Below are 21875 nucleotides of genomic sequence, written 5' to 3'. Positions count from 1 at the left end.
ATTCAGTCTGTTCGTCATCATTTGCCTATGGTACAGAATTTTGAGCTTTAAGATTGACATTTTCAGGAGCATTCAGTGCAACAGCTGAGAATACATGATGCATTTTGTGACAATTAGCTAATGGTAATGTATGGTTGTTATATATATATATATATATATATATATATATATATATATATATATATATATATATATATGTATGGCTATTCAAAAAATATATCATATATGGTTCTGCAAAAAAAAAAAAAAAAAAAAAAAAAATTATTTAGAGGGTTGCCTATTAAAACAACAACAATAACAACAGCCCACCTAGAGAATATGCATGTCTTTGGCAGAAGGACATGCTGTTGCACTCCAAGAGCTCAGATTCAATCTGGACTCCTTGGACAGCAGTCTACAGATGTTTTTTGCCCGTGTGAGTGTGTGTGTGCGTTTTTGTGATTTATGAGAACACAAATTTGTATAATGACATGGTTTTTACACTGGTATTACAACATAAACATGAAATATAAGGATATTTCATGAGTCCTCATATTTAAAATAGCTTTAAAACATACTAAACAATGTTTTATTAAAAATGTAAAAATGCAGATTGTTTTCTGTGATGGGTAGTTTTAGGAGTAGGGGTAGTGTAGGGGGATAGAATGTACAGTTTGTACAGTATAAAAACCATTACCCCTATGGAATGTCCTCACATTGATAGCAAAACAAACCTGTGTGTGAGCGAAAGAGAGAAAGAAGGAGGGTGAGAATATAGAGGAGGGGAAAGACAGGCCTACTGACATGCTGATTTTTTTGAGTGGCAATTAAAGAGCACTTGATTGTTATTAGAGGTTTGCAAGTCTAGTGCTATGAGGCTGAATAGCCAGGTTTTATTTTGATTGTCATATTTAGACACTACAATTATGTCTGAATCAGAAAGTAGGCAGTTAATTGCTTTTGAATAAGCTCAATGTGCATTAAAGTTGTTTGCGTGCAAAAATGATTGATTAATTTTATGTGAATAAGAGTTGAGACGGTTGATGATGACGATATCTACAGAAACTTGTTGGCCGATGTCTAATTGATTTCGAGTGGATACAGCATGTGACATAGGTTAATACAAATTATGTAATCTTAAATATTTTTAAATATTCTCAAAATGTTGAAAACAGGAATTGTGCATTATCCAGTGAATGCTGACTTCGTAACAGAGAAGCAGGTACACTTATCCGTTTAAGCTGATCATCTAAAATGACCAAATAATTGTCTAATTACTGCCAGGTCAGTATATCAGTCTATAACTTGTTGCAACCTGTGAAGGGATTTCTGTGTGAGTGTGGCTATCGCAGGGACAGAAAGGCAGTATTGGCATCTGACACTTTGAGATTACAAAGCAACTACTCTTAACTGCTGGGTATGTCTTACTGTCACACTTTCACAAGGGCAAACACATCCAAGTCATGATATAACTGTTGGAAGAGTCTCAGCAGCTGCAGAAATACCCGTAGTGCTGACTGTGGTCACAGTAAACAAACTCTCTTCCTCTGCTCCGCCTTTTCTCTAAACAGATCTGGAAGAAAGATGGAGAAACGAAATATGACAGGTAGTTGTTTTCTTTGCAGATTTCAATTGGATTTTGATTTCTGCAACATTTAATGGTGCCTCAGAGGTACCTTTGTTTCATGTGTCCTTGTGAAATTGGGAGATCAATGTAAGTGCACAAATCTGTGGCATTGAGTCTTGGATGTTTATCTTGCTTTTTCATTACCACCAAGAGTGAGACTTGGATTAAGTGCTTAAAAATCCATTACCGTGGTTCCTGTTGTAGTCCTCCCAGACAGAAATCTGCTAAAATGGAGTTGCCTCAAAATGGGCACTCCAAGCTTACGATTGTGTAATTTGCTTTAAAATCCTTTAATCATCCTGCCGTATCAGAGGATCATCCTCACACACACAGCTGCAAGCCTTGTGGATGAATTAGTGCTTTAAGTTTCTTGTAGATTTAAGCATCTCTTGAAATATTTGCTGGGACTTCAAATTCTTTTAATTTCTTTGGATTTTTCCTCACCACTGCACAGTGAGCTGAAAATTAAGGTAGTCTACAGCTGCATAGTGATGTATGTACTTGTCTGTTGAATTTCAAGTTAAGCTTTCACAACACTTGTTGTTTTGTACAATATTTTTATAAGGGATGCATTGTATATCAGTATTGGGTATTTATTTGTGCTTGCTCGTTTCCACTATTTTAACATTTAGATGACCTTTGCTGTCATCTTTAAAGGTGCCATAGAACTTTTAAAAAAAAGATGTAATATAAGTCTAAGGTGTCTCCTGAATATGTCTGTGAAGTTTCAGCTCAAAATACCCCATAGATTTTTTTTAATTCCTTTTTTTAACTGCCTATTTTGGGGCATAATTAGAAATGAGCCGATTCAGGGTGTGTGGCCCTTTAAATCTAGTGCTCCACACCCCAAGAGCTCGCGCTTGCCTTAAACAACATAAAAAAAGTTCAAACAGCTAATATAACCCTCAAAATGGATCTTTACAAAGTGTTCGTCATGCAGCATGTCTAATCGCGTAAGTACAGTGTTTATTTGGATGTTTACATTTGATTCTGAATGAGTTTGAGGCTATGCTCCGTGGCTAACGGCTAATGCTACTCTGTTGGAGAGATTTATAAAGAATGAAGTTGTGTTTATGAATTATACAGACTGCAAGTGTTTAATAATGAAAATAGTGACGGCTCTTGTCTCCGTGAATACAGTAAGAAACGATGGTAACTTTAACCACATTTAACAGTACATTAGCAACATGCTAACGAAACATTTAGAAAGACAATTTACAAATATCACAAAAAATATCATGTTATCATTTTTTGCTATTGTCCTTGCTTGCTTACCTAGTCTGTTGATTCAGCTATGCAGATCCAGACGTTCTGCCCTTGTCTAATGCCTTTCATCCAGACGTTAATACTAACTGCCCTTGTGTAATGCCTCAATCATGGCCTGGCATATGCAAATATTGGGGGCGTACACCCCGACTATTACGTAACAGTCGGTGTTATGTTGAGATTCGCCTGTTTTTCTGAGGTCTTTTAAACAAATGAGATTTATATAAGAAGGAGGAAACAATAGAGTTTGAGACTCACTGTATGTTATTTCCATGTACTGAACTCTTGTTATTTAACTATGCTGAGGTAAATTCAATTTTTGAAACTAGGGCACCTTTATCTATTCTTAACTTTTACTATCTTTTCCTCTTTATTTATTGTCTCATTTGTATCTCTCTATATTCATCTTTCTTGCTGTCTGTATACGTGCACAGTCTATAACCTTTTAACATTTAAAGGGTTAGTTCACTCCAAAATGAAAATTCTGTCATTAATTACTCACCCTCATGTTGTTATAAACCTGTAAGACTTTCATTCATCTTCAGAAAATCTTCATATGTGTTTCCCAATGATGAGATTGGAATGACATGAGAGTAATTAATGACAGAATTTTCATTTTGGGGTGAACTATCCTTTTAAGACTTATCTTTCACAATTCGGTCACATTGAGGTCAAGACGTGAATTAATATGATTTCATGAGCCTGTGCACTTCAGTGGGAGTAAATGAGGTAAAGGTGCACATGTACATGATATTTGAAGTATGGAGGTCTTATGTAACTATTGACTTATATATAAATTAAATTATGCTGCAGTGCAAGAGGGTAATATGATGAATGCTCTAGCATTCAAAGGCTTTCTATTGTACAGTCTAACCCCAAAACCCACAATTGCATTTGCAAAATAAGGCAAACTATGAGTGATTTTGCCTAAGTGAATGGCAGAGGGATTCTGCGGTGGATATCCGAGCCTTTCAAACACACAGACATGCCAGCCATGTACATGAACCTCAAGCAGAATGTAGCAGGGCATGATGGAATCCCCACGATGCTCTATTTATGGAGAACCTGCTTAAAGATGGATGACTCTCTGTGTAAACGAGCAAGTCTGTGAAAAGTATGGTGCGTGTGTTTAGGGACATGTGGAACAAACTCCTCCCTTATGCTGACCTTTAGCTGGTTGTGCTTACAGAGGTTTTGATGATATATGATGTGGACATCTGAAGCATGCAGATCAGTGTATAACAGAGCGGGGTGTGACAATGATAGGGATCTTACTACTGCAGTATGGATTCATGCCTTTATTCCTTTAATCACAGATCTTTGGCTCAGGTTGAAAGGAATCAGAGACTGTGAAAACTCTGGATTGTTTTTGTACTGTAATTCATGAGAGCTGGATAGTGATCCACCCTGACTTATCGAGTTCTTATCATAGAAGATGTGGTTAGATGTATACGTTTTCTCTCTTTATTGTGGTTTGCTAGTTTATTTAAGTCTTGTGATGGCTGGCACCACAATCCTCTATCTGCACCATATAGTATATGGGCTTTTCACACTTGACAGATATTGTGACTTGAAAGCTAAAGTAATAGTGCACTCTTTCTTCTGCAGAACAAATAAGAAAGTATATTGAAAAATGTCTGTTTCTAATTTTTTTTTTTTTCGTACATACAATGAAAGTCAATAGTTTGGACCTCAACATTCTTCACAACATTCTTCAAGATAATTGACTGGTTGATAATCTCTTCATCATCTGTGTTTGCGGTCACTGTTCAAAATGTTTAACTTCTTTCCAGGTGCTGAAATTAAACACCATGTTCTGATAGGTAGAAAGCACATGAATGTTTAATGAGGTAACCTTTGAGACAGTTTTTGATTGGCTGTTTGTTGCTGTAACATTTAACTTCCTTTCAAATAGTGTAAAATGTTGCTTTATCTAGTGTTATTTTAGCATTATTTTACAATTATAGTATTTATGAATATTTTGAATAAGCTTTTATTTTTATATTTTTAGTTTTCTTTTAGTTGAAGTTTTAGTAATTTTGTTATGTGTTTTTGTCATTTTTATTATTTTTTAATAAAAAATAATCTATTTAACTTTAATTTTTATTTCAGTTTTAATTTTAGTAATTTTAGTACTTCAGCTTAAACTTATATCAGTCAATTGTCCAGGCAACATTTGTAATTTTCATTTTAAGTTATATATTATATTTTATATAAGCTTTCATTTTTAATTTTACTCTGATCTAGAATGATAAAGTTTGTCATTCCTGTCTTCATGGGTCTTTGTTTTTCATGTAGTAGCTGGAATGAACCTGGCATTCGTAAAACGCATTGACCTCTTTATGGTTTATGGGCCTTCAAGCTTGCTTTTTTTATTGGAAACATACCTTCTGCTAAACACCTGTAGAGCTGCTTAGGAAAACACTGTCAGTGTTCTGTGATTTGACTGTAACCTCAAATTATTAATTCATGTAAAAAGCATTGCCATACTTTACCATTACAGCTTGCTAAAAGTGAGTTGTCCATAGATGTTGTTGTTTTTAAGGTTGGATTATTGTAAATGTCCACTGTTGTTTAACACCTCTTCCTGATCTGTGAAAGCAGGAAATAGCTTTAGCTTTAAAGGGGTCTTTAAACATTTCCAGAATGCTCTTTCTGAGGCTCAGCAGGACAAGTGACTCTCTTAGGATCTATAAAAACATGTGGATGTGGAGGTTCACAGAGCACTTTTATGTTAAGTATAAATGAAATGCTGTGCCAACTGGTGGATGAATGGTACAAGTGAAAGGAATTGACACATTAGCCAGCCTGTTTCTGTTCTCTGTCGTTAGCCTAATCTAAATGATTAATATTAACTCTTAAATGAATCTGGTTCAGAGGACTTCATTTGACTTATTTAGAGAGTTTCAAGGAATATCTCACCTATCAAAATGTAGTAACTTGCCCCTCATTTAAAACAACTTTTCTGCTGATGTTACTTAGGTCATGCATGCAGATTATTGGATAATGTTAACCAACAGTCAAATAGATTTTTAGGCATTGTTTTAGAAAACTCACATTTCGTCTGTCTCCATTCTAGAATTTAGTGTCCACTTTCCTTGATCCAGCCAACACACACAGTCCTACTCTGCTTTTTTTTCTCTGAAATACACATTGACTTTAAAGAAGTGTCTTATACTGTTTGACCACTAAGATTTGGCACATGGGTTGTCTTTCCCCATGACGTGACAAATGTAGTCAAACACACACATACAATGAATGCTGTAGTTTCATCCCAAAGTACTTTTATCTAGTTAGTGTCAGCAAGTCTATGTGAGTGAACTGAAACCAGCAGCTCTTAGAATCTTCTCAACGACTAAGGGACAAATACAGGTTCTCGCCTTTGAGAACAAGCAATGACACATTTCTCTATAGCTATTTATCCCTTAGACTTCACACCTGTTGTGAAAATCCTACTACAGAATGGAACGGGCTGTCCAACAGAACCAGTTTTGCTACACACCCTTTTAAAACAAGAGGTTGAAGGTCTTTCTCTGTCTTGGACTGTAGTATGAAGTGTTTGTTTGAGTTTACACGCCTTTGTAATAGAGTAGGTGTGAAGACTGGGTGCCAGACAGGCACAAGCGACAGCTTAAAAATTCACAAAGGACAGCAGAGCACTGACGTCATCCATGTCTACTGCAAACTCATCCTCACTGTTCCTGTGGTGATTAGTGAACAGTGGCGTGAGAGGGTACAAGGGCATGTAATGTTTTATTAACGTGCCCCATGCACTCTAAGAAATGTTTGTAAAACTAGGGCCCAATGCACTGTGCTAATAAGGATTTTTTTCCGTAATGATATTTCACAGGTGCTTTCCATGTATTGTGCATTGCAAACTTAATGGATAATGTCCTAGCATAAAATTATCACTACTTTTTCTATTGTTCTACTTACAGTGCACATGACATGCATTCTTGTTAGAAAAAAAAACAAGAATTCGTTCCCATGACTCAATTCCCTTGTTTTAGTTAAATAGTGGCCAAAATTTAAAGGTGCCATTGAACGTTTTTTTACAAGATGTAATATAAGTCTAAGGTTTCCCATGAATGTGTCTGTGAAGTTTCAGCTCAAAATACCCCATTGATTTTTTATTTTTATTTTTTTTTTAACTGCCTATTTTCGGGCATCATTAAATATGAGCCGATTTATGTTGTGCGGCCCCTTTAAATCTCGTGCTCTCCGCCCACGGAGCTCGCGCTTGCCTTAAACAGTGCATAAACAAAGTTCACACAGCTTATATAACCCTCAAATGGATCTTTACAAAGTGTTCATCATGCATGCGTCGGATTATGTGAGTATTGTATACTGTTATATTGTTTACATTTGATTCTGAATGAATTTGAGGCTGTGCTCCGTGGCTAACGGCTAATGCTACACTGTTGGAGAGATTTATAAAGAATGAAGTTTTATACAGACTGCAAGTGTTTAAAAATGAAAACGACGGCTCTTGTCTCCATGAATACAGTAAGAAACGATGGTAACTTTAACCACATTTAACAGTACATTAGCAACATGCTAACGAAACATTTAGAAAGACAGTTTACAAATATCAGTAAAAATATCATGATATCATGAATCATGTCAGTTATTATTGCTCCATCTGCCATTTTTCGCTGTTGTTATTGCTATTGCTTACCTAGCCTGATGATTCCCCTGTGCAGATCCAGATCCATAATGTTGGGAACATGGGCTGGCATATGCAAATATTAGGGCGTACACCCCTAATATAATACAACAGGCGAATCTTATGTTGAGATTCGCCTGTTCTTCGGAGGTCTTTTAAACAAATGAGATTTATATAAGAAGGAGGAAACAATGGAGTTTGAGACTATATATACTATGTATATTCCATATACTGAACTCTTGCTATTTAACTATGCCAAGATAAATTCAATTTTTCATTCGAGGGCACCTTTAACTAAATTAAAATGAGGGGACAAATTAATAAATTGTGGCCATGGAACAAATTCATGTGCAGTGTCATGTCATTTGCGGGGCTCCATATTTTAGTAATTTTATAATATAAATATAAACAAAAGGTTTTTCAAAGTAACATGCCACATTGCTACACATAGAAAAGAAATTAATGAAAAAATTAAAATAAAACTGTCAAAAATAAATATTTTATTTTACATATTTTATGTATTAAAATAATTACATGTAATTACAATAATTTCAAATAATAAGTCATGGAAATGTATGATTTTGAGAAATATGAGAAATAATTTAAGCAAATTAAACTTTTTTTTTAAGTTATACAAGATTCAACTATTTTTAAAGTTGAGTTGAAATAACTTATGCATTACTTGTGCAAGTTGATTATGTTTAATTTAAGGCAACAAATGAACTTAAAGGGGTGATGACATGGATTTTTTAAAATTATTTTAATATATGTTGCTAGAGGTTCACTTATAATGTTAAATACATTTTTTTGCACGAAATAAATATATTTGTGGAAAAAATTATTATTTTCAAATTTCAATCTACCCTTTGTCTGAAATGATCCATTTTTAAGGGGCGGCGCCTTTAAAGGGTTAGTTCATCCAAAAATGAAAATTCTGTCACAATTTACTCACCCTCATGTCGTTCCAAACCTGTAAGACTTTCGTTCATCTTCAGAACACAAATGAAGATATTTTAATGAAATCTGAAAGATTTCTGTCCCTCCATTGAGTCTACACAACTACCACTTTGATGCTTCAAAAAGCGCATAAAGAGATTGTAAAACGAATCCATATGAATGGAGTGGTTTAGTCCGAATTTTCTAAAGAGACGCAGTCACTTTATATGATGAACAGATTGAATTTAAGCTTCTATTCACATATAAACATTCATTAATGCACACATCAGATATGGTAAACAGAAGCTTAAGAATGCTTGCTTGACATGCGAGAACCAATGAGGTTTACTATTTCTGTTAGTTTTAGACGTTAAGGAGACATGTTCACCCCAATATTCAGATTAATCTGGTCAGGTTAGATCAGTATGGGTTGTTGACTAATTTTTTTCTCGTTGTGTCTTCACAGCGTTTCACCAGCAGGCTGTTCACAGTCCCCTGGAGCAGCAGAAGGGACAGCGGCAGAGCGGCCCCATCCCGTGTCAAAACTGTGGCAAGCCCTGCAAAGGCGAGGTGCTCCGGGTGCAAAATAACCACTTCCACATCAAGTGCTTTGTTTGCAAAGGTAAAACATGTCACAACCCTCTCCATTCATATATACTGTTATTGTGTGGAAATTTTCAGACAGTTATATAATGACTTTTACACCTTGAAAGGGACTTTGAATATACATGTAATAGAACCTGAACACAAAACAAATGTGATGAAAACATCACAACATTTTTACATGAACAAACTCAATCACTCTCCATGAACGGGGAGGGTGGGGTGCATATTGCTGTTGGGACAGTGGTGTACCAGAACCATAGAGTAGAGAGGAAGTTTAATAAGGTGACTGTTTCATCTGTTTGGGATCTGATTTCATCAAGAATAGCTAAAATTAAGCCAAACACATGGATGACTTTGATTTCCTGATTTGTCTGTCAGTGCGTGTGTTTGCATGTGTGCTTATGTATGCGCAAGTCAATTCCTCCCAGCACCGGCTGTTTTCAGCTTGATGATGTTGTGAACACAGACAGTGGTTGCTAGGTGACCTCAGGGTTCAGACAATGTGAGCTTCTTAATAGAGTTTAGCACATTTATTCTTACCTCAGAGGATCAGTCAGTACGGTTACTACACGCTATTAGTCAAATTACAGTTGCTGCTCTTATTTTTTTGATACGTTCTGAGTTTTTTAAAACTCAGCATAGAGGTAGTCATTTGCAGTTTGCCTTAATTTTGTGGGTGGTTATGTTTTTAAGTTTGTATTCTCTGAAAGGTCAGTGCCATGCTTGTTTCACATTAACTAGGGTCAAAAATGAAGATAGATAAGATCTTTCCTAGAATATGTGTGCATGTAGAGTACCTGTCAATAGTTTGGAAACATCACACTTTTTTAATGTTTTTAAAAAGGTTTAAATGCAAATAAATGCTGTTAATTGAAATTTCTATTCATCAGACAATCCTGAAAAAACATCACAATTTCCACAAAAATGTTAAGCAGCAAAAACAATGAAAAACAATGTTTTCAACATTGGTAATAATAAGAATAAATGTTTTGTGAGCACGAAATCAGCATATTAGAATGATTTCTGAAGGATCATGTGACACTGAAGACTAGAGTAATGATGCTGAACATTCAGCTTTGTCATCACAGGAATAAATTTAATTTTTAAATTTATTAAAATAGAAAACAGTTCTCTTAAATTTAAATAATATTTCACAAAATTACAGTTTTTTACTGTATAAACATTTGTACTGGATTGTATAATATTTAATTCTGTTAAATTTACTTTAATACTTAAATGTTTACTTGAAAAATTTTGTTTTCTTGTAATATATTTTGAGAAATTACAGAATTAATTGAGAAATCAACAGAAAATTATTTCTACAATAAACAGGACTATTATGTGACTACCTGCACCTGTGCGCCCCTCGAATTGTTGCCACCTTCCACCCCATGTGCACAGTGAGATTGACTGTGATTTTTTTATTCATTTTGGCACCTGTGTGCCCAAAATGCATACGAAAAATTATATGCATTTATCCTGTTTTCTCTGGCCACAAATATCCCATATCAGGCCTAAGCCTTTAATTGTAATTTAAAGTTTGCACTTACATTCTTAGTCATACATAATTTATTTAACTTACCAATACAAGTAAAATGCCTCATGTATTATAGGAGTCATTCTAGGAACACTGGTTATGTGGGCGGATGATGTTTTTACGGGAAGTGTGTTTATGTGTATGTCATTCCAGCACTCAGTGTGCTGTCACACCACTTTCAACTCATTTGTTATGTAAAACATCAGACAAACCAGATGATATTTCTTCATTCTAAGAGGTTTGGAGCCTTCATATGGAGGTCTGGAGACGGTCAGAGACAAGTGGGGAAATTCAGTTATCATAAAACTGCTTGTATTTGTTTCATGCACACCATGACAACATGGTAATACTATTCTGCACAGTGGGGATTTCATTGCTCCATAAAGGCTGGACTGAGCACGCCCAGTGCTCGTTCCAAACATGTGAGCTCAAACATTCAAATATGTTATTTAATCAGAATACGCATATACTGTATATGCATTAAAATGTAATGTAGCCTTCTCAGCAGGCTTGAAAAGATAGTAAACATTTTTAACAGATAGCATTATGGACATAAACTCCCCTTTAGTGTATAATTTTTAATGTAAATATAATTTTGAATTTAGTATGTAACTTGAGAAAGAAATATGTTAAAACATGCTCAAACTAAATAGTGATAAAGCAGTGCATGTCAAATATAAGAAATTTAAAGAACTCATAAAATATATTGTGTGTGTGTGTGTGACCTACACCCTACTGAAAACACCCTAATACAGCTGCCTTTTGTTTGCTTGAACACCCTAGTGATTTTTTTTTTTATTATCAACACACATGCCAACTATCCACATGCACACACATCACAGTAAAGTCTTGAATCCTGATATCTCATCTAGGGAAAATGTTGAAATGATTTGACTCATTCTTAGAAAGTCTGTCATTTCCCGAATCTTGTTATTTATTTATTTATTTATTTTTTTATCAGGGCAGCCTGTGTTGCTTCTCTTTGCTCTGTCCTGACAGCACCAGAGTTCAACATCTGAAACATGAAGAGCCTCGTATATTTATAAGCATGTACTTGGCAAATGATATGCTTTCACATACTGTATGCCTATACGTATTCACACTTGTATGCATGGACCAGTTCACTACTGGCTGTGTAATTCAAAAATAAATTGATTATAGTCTAATTTTCTAAGTACATTGATGTAGCATTCATTCCACACATGGGCTATGTCATAATATAGCTTTTGTTTTCTCTTGAATCTGTATTTACATGGGTTTTGATTTGTTTTGTTGTCATTTCAGTTGAAACCTCCAAGTACATATTTCACAGCTAAATTAAATCATGCCAGGATGATTTAATACACAAAATTAAATTGTTTCCTTCTCAAGGACGGAGCACAATGTGTTTGTGTGCTCAAAGCTACGCCAAGATTCTTGTTTCAAGCTGTTTCCCACCGCAACTGACCTTATATAACAACTCTTCAGATCCAGAAGGATTCAGCAGAATTAATAAATGACACACTTTATTTAGTTCCCCCCTTAGAAGCGCTCATCAGGGAAATTTAGCAGCAGCTCAGAGTCTTTTTATTCATAATCTATCACTAATAACTCAACAATAGTGCATTGGGACCGTGGATGTTGTGAAATGACAAATATGGCTTTCCCCCATTATCTAATATTTTCAATGGATTTTGTGGGAACACATTACACTGTAATCCCACACTGGATTATGATCAGTTGAGTATCTCTAGAAAATAAATGCAGGATGCAACTGCAGTGCGTAATGAATATTTGATAAAAAAATTTCTAATTAAACACTCAAAATCTTTAGCAAATAAAGTCAAGATGCATTATGATTTTTTTTGTTACAGATGCTGGCTCATCTATAAATAAAACTGCTTGCACAGTAGCACACTTTTAATTAATCACATCTTGTGCTTTGGTTGTTTGGGATGTTTAGGACTTTACTTAGCAATACTGTAGTTGGGGGGGGATTAGAGTTAGAAATTATTTAAATCTGATAAAACCTCTTTTGGTGATGTCCTCAATTGAAGAAAAAAAAAGAGAGATAAATAAATCAAATAATGCATAATGATTTCTTTGAAGATTAATGTTGGATTTGGGTTAGTGTATAGTATTGATAGTTAGATTTATCTAAAAACATAAGAATGATATGTCCCTGTTTTGGATTTGGATTTTAGAATGTTTATTTACATGTGTGTGTGTCCTTAATTGTATATTTAGTTAAGAACAATGTATTATGTGAACTTTTAATGTTTATTGTTAATGTAATATACAGGGAGTGCAGAATTATTAGGCAAGTTGATTTTCTGATCATATTTTTTTTCCAAGCACATTTTACCAATTCCAATCCACATCAATCTTAATAACTACTATTAATATTGTTTTTAATCATTTATAAGTGATATATAATTGTTCATGAAGGCTGGAAATGAAGAATGCCCTATATTCAGGTGTGTAGAATTATTAGGAAGGTTTTCTTTTACAGATAAAATGAGCCAAAAAAGAGATTTAACTCAGACTGAAAAGTCAAAAATTGTTAAATACTCATGAGAAGGACGCAATACTAATGTAATACTAGAAATTGCAAAGTTAAAGCATGACCATTGGACAGTGAAATGCTCATTGGGTCAGCGGGGTCATACAAAAACAGCTGGAGAAGAAAAGACACGTTAACTGCAAAATAATTAAGAATTGAGGTGAAGAATTAAGTGTGAAACCATCAGGAACCCTTTAGTCTCCAGCGCCACCATTTCCCAGTACTGAAACCTACCTGGAGTCTTCAGAAGTGTGAGGTGTCAGGATCTCAGAGACTTAGGTTAGGTGAAGAATCCTAAAAAATGACCCGCTCTTAATAAGAATCACAAGCTGAAGTGTTATAAAGTACATGAAGACTGGGTTTTTATAGGCCTTATAGACAGACAGCTTGAGAGTGACTCCTGAAGGACCAGCACCACATCCTCTTGTACCACTGTTTGAAGAATTTATCTTCCAGAATCTGGCAGTAAGTCTTCATGTACTTCATGAAAAAATATGATCAGAAAATCAACTTGCCTAATAATTCTGCACTCCCTGCAGAGGGGTTGGACAATAAAGCTGAAACACCTGGTTTTAGACCACTATAATTTATTAATATGGTGTAGGCCCTCCTTCTGTGGCCAATACAGCATCAATTCATCTTGGGAATGACAGATACAAGTTTTTGAGCCAATTTAGATCTGGTGACTATGCAGGCCATGGGAGATGCTCAATTTCACTTGCATGTTCATCAAGCCACTCTGTCACCACTCTTGCAGTGTGTATTGGTGCATTATCATGCTGATACATGGCACACCCTTCAGGGTACAATATTTGAATCATTAGGTGCACATGGTCCTCCAGAATGGTTTGGTACTTGGCAGTGACGCACCCGTTAAGCACAGTAGTGAATGGCATGATATTGCAGCCCAGACCATCACTGATCCACCCACATGCTTCACTCCGGGCAGCAACTGTCTGGGGTTAAGCCTCTTTGGGGCTTCTCCACACTGTAACACCCACGGATGTGGGAAAGACAGTGAAGGTGGATTAATCATGTTTCACATTATTCACAGCCCAAGATTTGTACTGTTGGCACCAATGAAACCGACATTTGGCATTGGCATTAAGTGACCAAAGGTTTAGCTATAGCGTTTCGACCATGAAAATTGACTCTGTGCAGCTCCCGATACAGTTTTGGTGGAAACACGAGAGTCGACGTGTGCATTTAATTCTGCATTGAGTATGTTTTTTGGATATAATCCGGGTTAGTACCCAGATATCCCTTTCAGAATGCTTCCTCTTGCGTTGACAGTTAAACCTGTTTGATGTGGTTTGTCCTTCATGAGTGTATGCCCTGTAGCAAATTATCTCGAAAGAAATATTAATAATTAATCATAACTAGTTATAATTAATTATAAATATTTGGATCAGGTAATAAAATTAACTTAATGTAATAAAATTAATATTACAATCAGTTAACCTGTTTGGCCAATGAACACTCAGTGTTAATTGTTTATTAATTCTAAGAAATGTTCATTTCCAGGTTATGGGAAATAACATTCTTATTGTACAGTAGGATCTGCATGATTAGGGACTCCAGTATATGAGCACGAAACACGGACGACTGTACGTGTGACATGAACAAGACTTTATTAACTAGACTAAACACTTAAACTACTCTAACATTCACACACATACATGCATACATTTTACCAAGGGAAAGAGAGAGCTGAAGCAGAATACAAGAAAGCAAAGTTATAGCATTGTTTGAAATTCAGCAGATCAACGGCCTTGAGCAAACCATCTGTTTAGTTCTAACACACCCTTCTCTAAAAGGGGTAGGATACTTAATGTATCAAATAATGAGACTAAGTTTGACACTTGTATGTCTCGCCCATTTGAATGAAACTGTCCTGATGCAATTTGCAGAGGCTCCCGTTGATCTTTGCTGATGTTGTCTTGATGAAAGAGAACCAGTTGGATTCAGAGGATCTTTGGTATAAGGAAAAAAACAAGGCCGGTGCTTGGCACAAGCTTGGAGTTCCTTAGAAGCTTCTAGCTCGGCATCATCTTCATATCAGTGTTTTTCAATAAAGGACAAGGGGCTCGTGATCTTGTGATCAGTGATTTTAAAGTGTGAAGATGCCACACCCTCTATAGGTGACTGAGCCAATAAGGAGTTGTTCCCTTGGAGGGAACTTTATGAGTCTTTGTTCTCTACCACGATATTAGCATAAGACATTGGATTGGATGTATGAGAGAACCTTCTTGATTCTTATAATACTATTGTGTCACAGAGTAACATAAATTACCAAATAGGAAACGAAAGTTGGAGTCCATCGATATCAAACATTCTACCCATGTGATTTTAGTTAACCATAGTATGCAACTCTGAAACAATAATACCAAAAGAGAGAGAATTAATACATAGGCCAAACTCTATAAAAGGAAAATCATGAGAGGGGAAAATTGGATACATGTTTATACATTTCTCACGTGGTTATATATAGAATATATAGGATTAAAAGAAGACAAGAAGAGTCACAAGTCTCTGCAAATTCTTTCTGATTGTAAAAAGTTCTTATCAGTTTTCCTGTGTCCTGTAACAGGACACCTAGTTCTGCCTGTGTGTTAGCTTCGTTTGGGATGCTAGTAGCAATTTTGGAGGATGGGTTCACAGAATTGTGTGTCTGATTGGTCCAGACGCTACAGCCGACATTACCCTGGATACCATAGCTCTCAATACACCACAAAGAATTGCTGACCTGGTCACAGATGAGCGAGCAAGATGCACACCAACAATTTGTCCTCATTTGAACTCTAATATGTCTCCCATTATGTTGTGTGTATTGCAATATTTTATGTAAAGCTGTGCTATTGCTCAGCTAATTCAACCTTGACACTCTGCTTTTATTGATGGAATGTAAAATCAATGAAGATTTGCCACCAGGCCGCGCATATGTAAGCATAAATCCTCCAATACTATATTGGCCAGTGTTTCAGTTTCATTGTCCAAACCCTGTATATATACACACATATACATTTATAAATGTATATGTACAGATGATCTATGGTGAATGAAAAAACAAGGTGAATATACTACCGGTGAAGTTTGGATTCAGTAAATTTTTTTTAATGTAAATAATACTTTTATTGATCATGAAAGCATTACATTGATTAAAAGTTACAGTAAAGACATTTTTGTTACAAAATAAATCTATTTTAAATAAAAGCTGTTCTTTTAAATTTTCTATTCATCGAATAATACTGAAAAAATAGGTCACAGTTTCTACAAAAGTATTAAGCAACTGTAATAATGATAATAAGAATAAATGTTTCTTAAGCAGCAAATCAGCATATTAGAATGTTTTATGAAGGATCATGTAACACTGAAGACTGGAGTAATGATGCTGAACATTCAGCTTTGCCATCACAGTAAAAAATTACATTTTAAAATATATTAAAATTGAAAACTGTTACTTGAATATTTCACAATATTTCTATTTATACTATATTTTTGATAAAATAAAAGCAGCCTTGGTTTTTACAAAAACATGTTATTATGGTATTGTTATCTAACATTATAGGTCATTCCAGTAATTTAAATCCACTCCATGTTATGTCATTTCACATCAGACAATATGATCATAATGGTGTGGGTATTTTGTTTCTGTTTTGTGATCTCTTTTCAAGGCCTGCAGCTGATTTGTAGTTCACATTTTACATATCGCAACAGCACTAATACCTTGCTTTAACCCAATTATGTAGTTGTTATACACCCTTCATACTCACTGGACCTCAGATTAAAAGATAATATACCCTGTATGACAATGATAAAAATTTCTTGATGTTTAATTGTCATAAAAAAAGGAAAAATAACCATAACCGATCATAATTAAACACATTTCGCTTTGCCCTATTGGAAGAGCGGTCAAACAGATTCCCTTTGTATGTATGTGTATTTGTCTTTTTTGCTGTTGTGTAAGTATTTATTCAGTTCCCTAGTTCTGCTTGGCTAGTAGCCCAGGCCTTTTATGTGAAGCAGTTTGGATTTGTCTGTGCGCTTGTTCAGAGATGTGTTTTCTTACTATATTCCATTCTCTCTGCTGTGTAAGTCAAGCAGTTACATGTCCATGTTTCCTGCATTATACTGGTGCACACTAATTTGCACTCATGTGTTAGTTATTGATCAAGTTTGTGTAATTGCAGGAAATTAGAGACACTCAGCTGCAGTTAGAACAGAACACTCTGTGCTGTATTGCAGTGAATGTTCAGGACTCTCAAGGTGAATGTCACAGCTAGAGTTTGTGATCCTCAGCCAAATGAAGGTGATGATGCAGAAGTTCTACTGTTCATCAGGATGACAGGGTTGATAAATGGTTCATTGGCAAAGGTGTGTGCAATATTGTGATACTGTGTTTATGATGAGGTTAGCTGGCTGTCTAATGCATATCACACACAAAAATGGCAATGGCTTATAGTTCTAATAGTTACAATCACATTGATTGGGTCAATGAATATTTTTACATGTGCACCAATAATGTGATTATTTCTCATAATCAGAGTAAGATGTTTACATGACATGAGCAGAAGTCTTCACTCCAGTTTACATGCCATTTTCATTACTCTGAATATTCACTAATAAATATGGATATACCACACTCTGATAGGCATACAGTATGCATGCTACCGGCCATTGTTTTTATCTACTTACATCAAATTAAAAATACATTTTACAAACGTACTGGATATTATTTGCGCTGTGATGAACATCGCAATACCAGGTTTGCCTTCGCTACCGTCAAGTTCTTTGCACCGTCTGGATGAAGATACAAGGCAGAGACTGCACAGCAAGTTGTGTTGACAGAGTGTAGCGATTTGGTGTTAATAATAATAATGTTAATAATACAAGTTAATAATAATGGAATGGTTAAAGGTGCCCTAGATTCAAACATTGAATTTATCTTGGCATAGTTAAATAACAAGAGTTCAGTATATGGAAATGACATACAGTGAGTCTCAAACTCCATTGTTTCCTCATCCTTGTGTAAATCTCATTTATTTAAAAGACCTCCGAAGAACAGGTGAATCTCAACATAACACAGATGTTACGGATCCCTTGTTTCCCTGGACTCCATATCCCATGATCCTCCTGTTTCTACACCTGCACTCACTTCCCTCGTCAGCTCCTCATCATCACAGATCACCTGCACCTGGACTCTATCATCTGCACTCCCTTTATATGGCACTCACTCCCTTCACTCCTTGTCTGTTCTTAATGTTGTAATGTGTGTTTATGCTTCGGCTCCGTGTTGGATCATTAAAATACCCATCATTGTGGATTTCCGTATCTGCCTCATCTCTATTGCATACAGCACCGTAACAGAAGAACAGACCAATACCGCTGGATATCCACAAACCAAAATATGGGATTGTTCCTGATTCCTGTGGCTCCAGCTCCCCCACAGCCTCTCACTCCAACATCAGCGGCTGACCAGCTCGTCAGCCTCTTCCAGGTGGGTCGTTCACTGGAGAGGTATGTGGAGGAGTTTGTTGAGTTGGCTTATTTGACAGATTGGTCAGATGCTCATTTGATCGCCCTGTTTTTGGATGGACTGGACGAGGACACCATCCGTTTTTCTGAACCTGACGATTATGTTTCCTTAGCTGATGCTATAAATTTAGTTTTGTATTTAAATTGCTCCAAATTCTTTATCCAAGAGGTTCAGGATGTTAAGTGTTCCTCTCGTCCAGTCCTTCCAAAAACACGGGCAGCCTGGCCAGTCTGCCAAGCTCCGTCCTCCTCCTCATACCCCTCCAGTGAACTTCCTGCCTGCCCCATGCTGGACCCACATTCCTCTATTGGGCCCAGAAAGCGGAGGAGGAGGAAAGCCGCTCCAGTCTCTCCAGAGCCCGCTCCAGTCTCTCCAGAGCCCGCTCCAGTCTCTCCAGAGCCCGCTCCAGCCTCTCCAGAGCCCGCTCCAGCCTCTCCAGAGCCCGCTCCAGTCTCTCCAGAGCCCGCTCCAGTCTCTCCAGAGCCCGCTCCAGTCTCTCCAGAGCCCGCTCCAGTCTCTCCAGAGCCCGCTCCAGTCTCTCCAGAGCCCGCTCCAGTCTCTCCAGAGCCCGCTCCAGTCTCTCCAGAGCCCGTTCCAGTCCCCACAGAGCCAGCTCCAGTGCCTGTGGGGATCTTAATTGTATTTGAGGGAATGAACTGGCCCTCAGCTCCAGCCGCCGCCTACAAGCCCTCAGCTCCAGCCGCCGCCTACGAGCCCTCAGCTCCAGCCGCCGCCTACGAGCCCTCAGCTCCAGCCGCCGCCTACGAGCCCTCAGCTCCAGCCGCCGCCTACGAGCCCTCAGCTCCAGCCGCCGCCTACGAGCCCTCAGCTCCAGCCGCCGCCTACGAGCCCTCAGCTCCAGCCGCCGCCTACGAGCCCTCAGCTCCAGCCGCCGCCTACGAGCCCTCAGCTCCAGCCGCCGCCTACGAGCCCTCAGCTCCAGCCGCCGCCGCCGAGCCTGCCGCTCCAGCCGCCGCCGCCGAGCCTGCCGCTCCAGCCGCCGCCGCCGAGCTAGCTGCTCATATCATGAACTTTATTATAAAAGTCTCCAGCTCAAAGACTGTTTTCCCTCCCTGCCTCCCTCTCCCACCTCCTCTCATTTGTCTCCACTCGTCACATCCACCTCAAGCCCCTTCATCCAGTACTCCACCTCGGCCCTCGGTCCCATTACCTCCACCTTGGCTCCAACCTCCCTCGTCTCCACCATGGCCCATCAGTCCACCAGCTTCACCAGTCTCCATCCTTCCTCCGGTCAAACATTGGTCGTCCATCAGCCTGCCCTCACCTCAGGACTTCACTCCTCCGTATTCACTCCGTCCCTCTGTCCCTCAGTTCTGTTGGCTTCTTCCCTCCCTCCTGTTCTCCCTTTGTTGTCTGTCGTCCTGGCTCCGCTGCGGCCTTCTGGAGCCCTGCCTACACCTCGGTCGGCGGAGCTGCCGGTGTCGCCATGGTCCAACGGACCTTCAGCGTTGCCTGGACTCCATGGCTTCTCGGCAGCCCAGGACCCCTGACCCGCCATGGCTGCCCACGGCCCCTGACCCGCCATGGCTGCCCACGGCCCCTGACCCGCCATGGCTGCCCACGGCTCCTGTCCCGCCATGGTTTTTGAGCCTGCCCTGGAGACCTCCACTCCAGTCTACTCCTCCCCCTGCTCCGGTTTGAGGTCTCCAGGGCGCCCGCCCCCCTCCCGGTTGTTACATCTACGGCGCGAGGACGCGCCTACCGGGAGGGGGAGGTACTGTTACGGATCCCTTGTTTCCCTGGACTCCATATCCCATGATCCTCCTGTTTCTACACCTGCACTCACTTCCCTCGTCAGCTCCTCATCATCACAGATCACCTGCACCTGGACTCTATCATCTGCACTCCCTTTATATGGCACTCACTCCCTTCACTCCTTGTCTGTTCTTAATGTTGTAATGTGTGTTTATGCTTCGGCTCCGTGTTGGATCATTAAAATACCCATCATTGTGGATTTCCGTATCTGCCTCATCTCTATTGCATACAGCACCGTAACAACCGACTGTTATGTAACAGTCGGGGTGTACGCCCCCAATATTTGCATATGCCAGGCCATGTTCCCAACATTATGAAAGGCATTAGACAACCAGTATTAACGTCTGGATCTGTGCAGAGCTGAATCAACCAAAAATGGCAGATGGAGCAATAATAACTGACATGATCCATGATAACATGATATTTTTAGTGATATTTGTAAATTGTCTTTCTAAATGTTTCGTTAGCATGTTGCTAATGTACTGTTAAATGTGGTTAAAGTTACCATCGTTTCTTACTGTGTTCACAGAGACAAGAGCCATCGCTATTTTCATTTTTAAACACTTGCAGTCTGTATAATTCATAAACACAACTTCATTCTTTATAAATCTCTCCAACAGTGTAGCATTAGCCGTTAGCCACGGAGCATAGCCTCAAACTCATTCAAAATCAATGTAAACATCAAAATAAACACTGTACTTACGCGATTAGACATGCTGCATGACGAACACTTTGTAAAGATCCATTTTGAGGGTTATATTAGCTTTTTTTGTTGTTTAAGGCAAGCACGAGCTCCGTGGACGTGGAGCACCAGATTTAAAGGGCCACACACCCTGAATCGGCTCATTTCTAATTATGCCCCAAAATAGACAGTTAAAAAATTAATTTTAAAAAAAATCTATGGGGTATTTTGAGCTGAAACTTCACAGACACATTCAGGGGACACCTTAGACTTATATTACATCTTTTAAAAAAAAGTTCTAGGGCACCTTTAAGCAACAAGAACGGTTTGGCCCAATGGTGGAAAAGTGACTTATGTAATATCATAACTCATTGTCTACAGTGTACTCAATATGACATGTTCAACTTTTGTTTTAATTTGTTCTAAGGCAGATGTGACATCAGTAGCCTGTCTCCTGGATTATTGTTGAAAGTTTGATCTCAGGCTGTGAAAATGCACCCCCCCTCATGTAGAGGAACAGCAGACCCTCTCCAGCCAGCCAACTCCCTGAAAGCATGCAAACCAGCGCCATTTTAGATTGCCAGAGAATTCAGTTGGAACACTGGAGCTAGCTAGTGTTGGCTTAGACGGTGTGTAGAGGGGTTATATTACCCTTCAGGAATAAAATGCTTCCCTCTGTTGATGTGAGTCCTGCCAATTACATGTCACTGGTGCTAGCTTTC

At 38.1% G+C, this 21875-nt stretch overlaps 1 protein-coding gene across 5 annotated transcripts in view; it reads left to right on the top strand.

The window, feature by feature from the left end:
* Positions 1 to 21875, top strand: part of ablim2 (actin binding LIM protein family, member 2) — an 82990-nt gene that overhangs the window by 18103 nt on the left and 43012 nt on the right. For all 5 annotated transcript variants that reach the window (XR_010892606.1, XR_010892608.1, XR_010892607.1 and 2 more), the window contains exon 2: positions 8941 to 9096. Coding sequence is in view for 2 of the 5 variants with exons in the window: in XM_067368749.1 (XP_067224850.1) it covers positions 8941 to 9096 (156 nt within the window). In the remaining 3 variants the exon portion in view is untranslated. The remainder of the gene's footprint in view (positions 1 to 8940; positions 9097 to 21875) is intronic.

The sequence above is a fragment of the Chanodichthys erythropterus genome, chromosome 19, assembly GCF_024489055.1.
Source record: "Chanodichthys erythropterus isolate Z2021 chromosome 19, ASM2448905v1, whole genome shotgun sequence".
NCBI classification, from domain to species: Eukaryota; Metazoa; Chordata; class Actinopteri; order Cypriniformes; family Xenocyprididae; genus Chanodichthys; species Chanodichthys erythropterus.
Note: the sequence above shows the minus strand (reverse complement) of the source record. Positions and strands in the feature narration are given on the sequence as shown.